The 2,899-nt window shown below is 40.5% G+C and overlaps 1 protein-coding gene across 1 annotated transcript; it reads right to left on the reverse strand.

The window, feature by feature from the left end:
* Positions 1-744: 744 nt before the first annotated feature.
* LOC141516297 (actin, cytoplasmic 2-like) lies at positions 745-2,699 on the reverse strand. The gene is given in 2 exon segments (XM_074227455.1): positions 745-2,096; positions 2,099-2,699. Coding segments are annotated over 2 exon segments (1,098 nt in total). The 5' UTR covers positions 2,670-2,699; the 3' UTR covers positions 745-1,569.
* Positions 2,700-2,899: the final 200 nt, after the last annotated feature.

Consider the following 2,899-nt stretch of genomic DNA (forward strand, 5'->3'; position numbering starts at 1 on the left):
ACAGATAAACTATTCCTTGATCTCCTAGTTTGCTTATAATATTGTTTTTTTTATGTTTAGATCCTGTATCCATTTTGATCTTATCTTGGTATAGAGTATGAGGTGTTGGTCTAATCCAAGTTTATTCCATACTATCTTCCTATTTTCCCAACAATTTTTATCAAAGAGAGAGTTTTTATCCCAAAAGCTAGACTCTTTGGGTTTATCAAACAGCAGATTACCATAATCAATTCCTGCTTTTTCACCTAGTCTATTCCACTGGTCCACCACTCTATTTCTTAGCCAATACCAGACAGTTTTGATGACTGATGCTTTATAATAAAATTTTAGATCTGGTAGTGCTAAGCCACCCTCTTTTTGCACGTTTTTTCATTAAATCCCTGGAAATTCTCAACTTTTTATTTCTCCATATGAATTTACTTACAATAAATATATTCATTTTAATATACAGCACTTTAAGGTTTGCAAATTAATTTACAAATATCTTTTTTGATCTTCACAACACCCTTGGGGAGGGAGCAGTTACCCACTTTACATAATGGGAAACTGTGGCACAGACCAAATAGTTCATTTATCTTGAGTCATACAGCTTGTATAGGTTAGATGCTGGTTTTGAATCTTCACTCTTCCCCTACTCTTTCCTTTGTGCCACCTAACTACCTCTAGGTCCAGGGTGCCCTGAACATAGACCTGTCTCCTGGACTGAGCTATGATCTCAGATTACATTATTAAAGTTATAGTTACTTTTTTTTTTAACTTGCAGCACTTTTATTTTCCTTACACAGTGACGTGTTGGGCATTACAATTCTCAACTCTTAGGATGACTTACAAATTTTGGTATTCTACTGTCATGTGAGAACATTAAGGCAGCGTACAAAAATCTTACATAAATTAACTAGATGCACAAATTTACAGGTTGTAAATGCAAACTTTTGCAACTCAAGGTTGAGTAACTTAGCCCCATGACATTGAGGGAAAAACAGTGGGTCAAGGAAAAAAAACTGGTTCCTAAGGCTTGGATTCAATATGTATTCCCACTAGGATGAAGGCAAGATATAACACACATTTAATAACTCTTGCCAGCCTTAGGACAGAAATTCTGCAAGTCAGCTCTTTTAGATGCTGGAAATCTGACCTTTAGATACCCTGTGCAGATCTGATGTTTAATAGAACTAAATTGTACAGCTGTTGAGTGTCAACCAGCCAAATACTACATTGCCATATTATCAGGTCAATTCTCTATAGAAGTTAACTCTTAGCCTTACCTGTCAAAATGAAGTGACCTGTATCAGGGTTTAGATCAAAGATATGTACAAGGCATGCTAAAATGTACACCAAGGGACAACTGTTAACTTGAATATGAGGTCAAATCAGTAACAGTTCAGCAATCTAAAAAGTGCTGATATTTGTCTAATATCAGATACAAACTTCCCCAAGGACAAGTTTCTTTTCAAAGAAGGCTTATTCCAGTTTCATGAGGCTAACATATGAGGTATATATTTGCCAGGGCAAATTTTTACTTTGTGAATACTCATGCAGCAAATGCTATGCATCTGCTAGCAGTCCATTTTAGAAGCATTTGCAATGGACGATGGATGGGCCAGATTCATCATATTCTTGCTTACTGATCCACATCTGCTGGAAGGTGGAGAGGAAAGCCAGAATAGAACCACCGATCCAGACTGAATACTTACGTTCAGGGGGAGCAATGATCTTAATTTTCATTGTGCTAGGTGCCAGGGCTGTGATTTCTTTCTGCATTCTGTCAGCAATACCAGGGTACATAGTAGTACCACCAGACAATACTGTGTTGGCATATAGATCCTTTTGGATATCAACATCACATTTCATGATAGAATTGAAAGTGGTCTCATGAGTGCCACAGGATTCCATACCCAGGAAGGATGGCTGGAAGAGGGCCTCTGGACACCTGAACCTCTCATTGCCAATGGTGATCACCTGGCCATCAGGCAGCTCATAGCTCTTCTCCAGGGAAGAGTATGAAGCAGCAGTGGCCATCTCCTGCTCCAAGTCCAGGGCAACATAGAACAGCTTCTCCTTGATATCACAAACAATTTCCCTCTCAGCTGTGGTATCTTCATGAGGTAGTCTGTCAGATCACAGCCAGCCAAATCCAGACAGAGGATGGCATGGGGAAAGGCATAACCCTCATAGATGGGCACAGTGTGGGTGACACCATCACCAGAGTCCATGACAATACCAGTGGTATGACCAGAGGCATACAGAGACAACACAGCCTGAATAGCAACATACATGGCTGGGGTGTTGAAGATCTCAAACATGATCTGTGTCATCTTCTCTCTGTTGGCCTTAGGATTTAAAGGAGCTTCTGTAAGCAGAACAGGGTGTTCTTCAGGGGCTACACGAAGCTTATTGTAGAAGGTATGATGCCAGATTTTCTCCATGTCATCCCATTTGGTAACAATGCCATGCTCAATGGGATATTTCAGAGTCAGGATACCTGTCTTGCTCTGGGCCTCATCACCAATATAACTGTCCTTCTGCCCCATTCCCACCATGACACCCTGGTGTCTTGGCCATCCAACAATGGAGGGGAACAGAGCCCGAGGAGCATCATCCCCAGCAAAGCCAGCTTTGCACATGCCAGAGCCATTGTCAATCACAAGAGCAGCAATTTCTTCTTCCATTTTTGTTTAATCTTAGACTGTGCAGCGTCCAAGGGGCCATCCAGAGTAGCCTACAAGCACTGCTGGCTACCACTGAGTGAGAGCTATAGTTACTTTCTACATAAGGAAATGCCTACTGAATTCTTAAGAAACATTTTGGGACAATGAAGCATCTTTTTTTGTTTCCCTTGGTTGGTTGCTAACCTGAAAATGTAGCCAAATTTTTCTGGAGTATGTTTTCCTTTCAAACC

Source organism: Macrotis lagotis, chromosome 3 (genome assembly GCF_037893015.1).
Source record: "Macrotis lagotis isolate mMagLag1 chromosome 3, bilby.v1.9.chrom.fasta, whole genome shotgun sequence".
Lineage (NCBI taxonomy): Eukaryota > Metazoa > Chordata > Mammalia > Peramelemorphia > Peramelidae > Macrotis > Macrotis lagotis.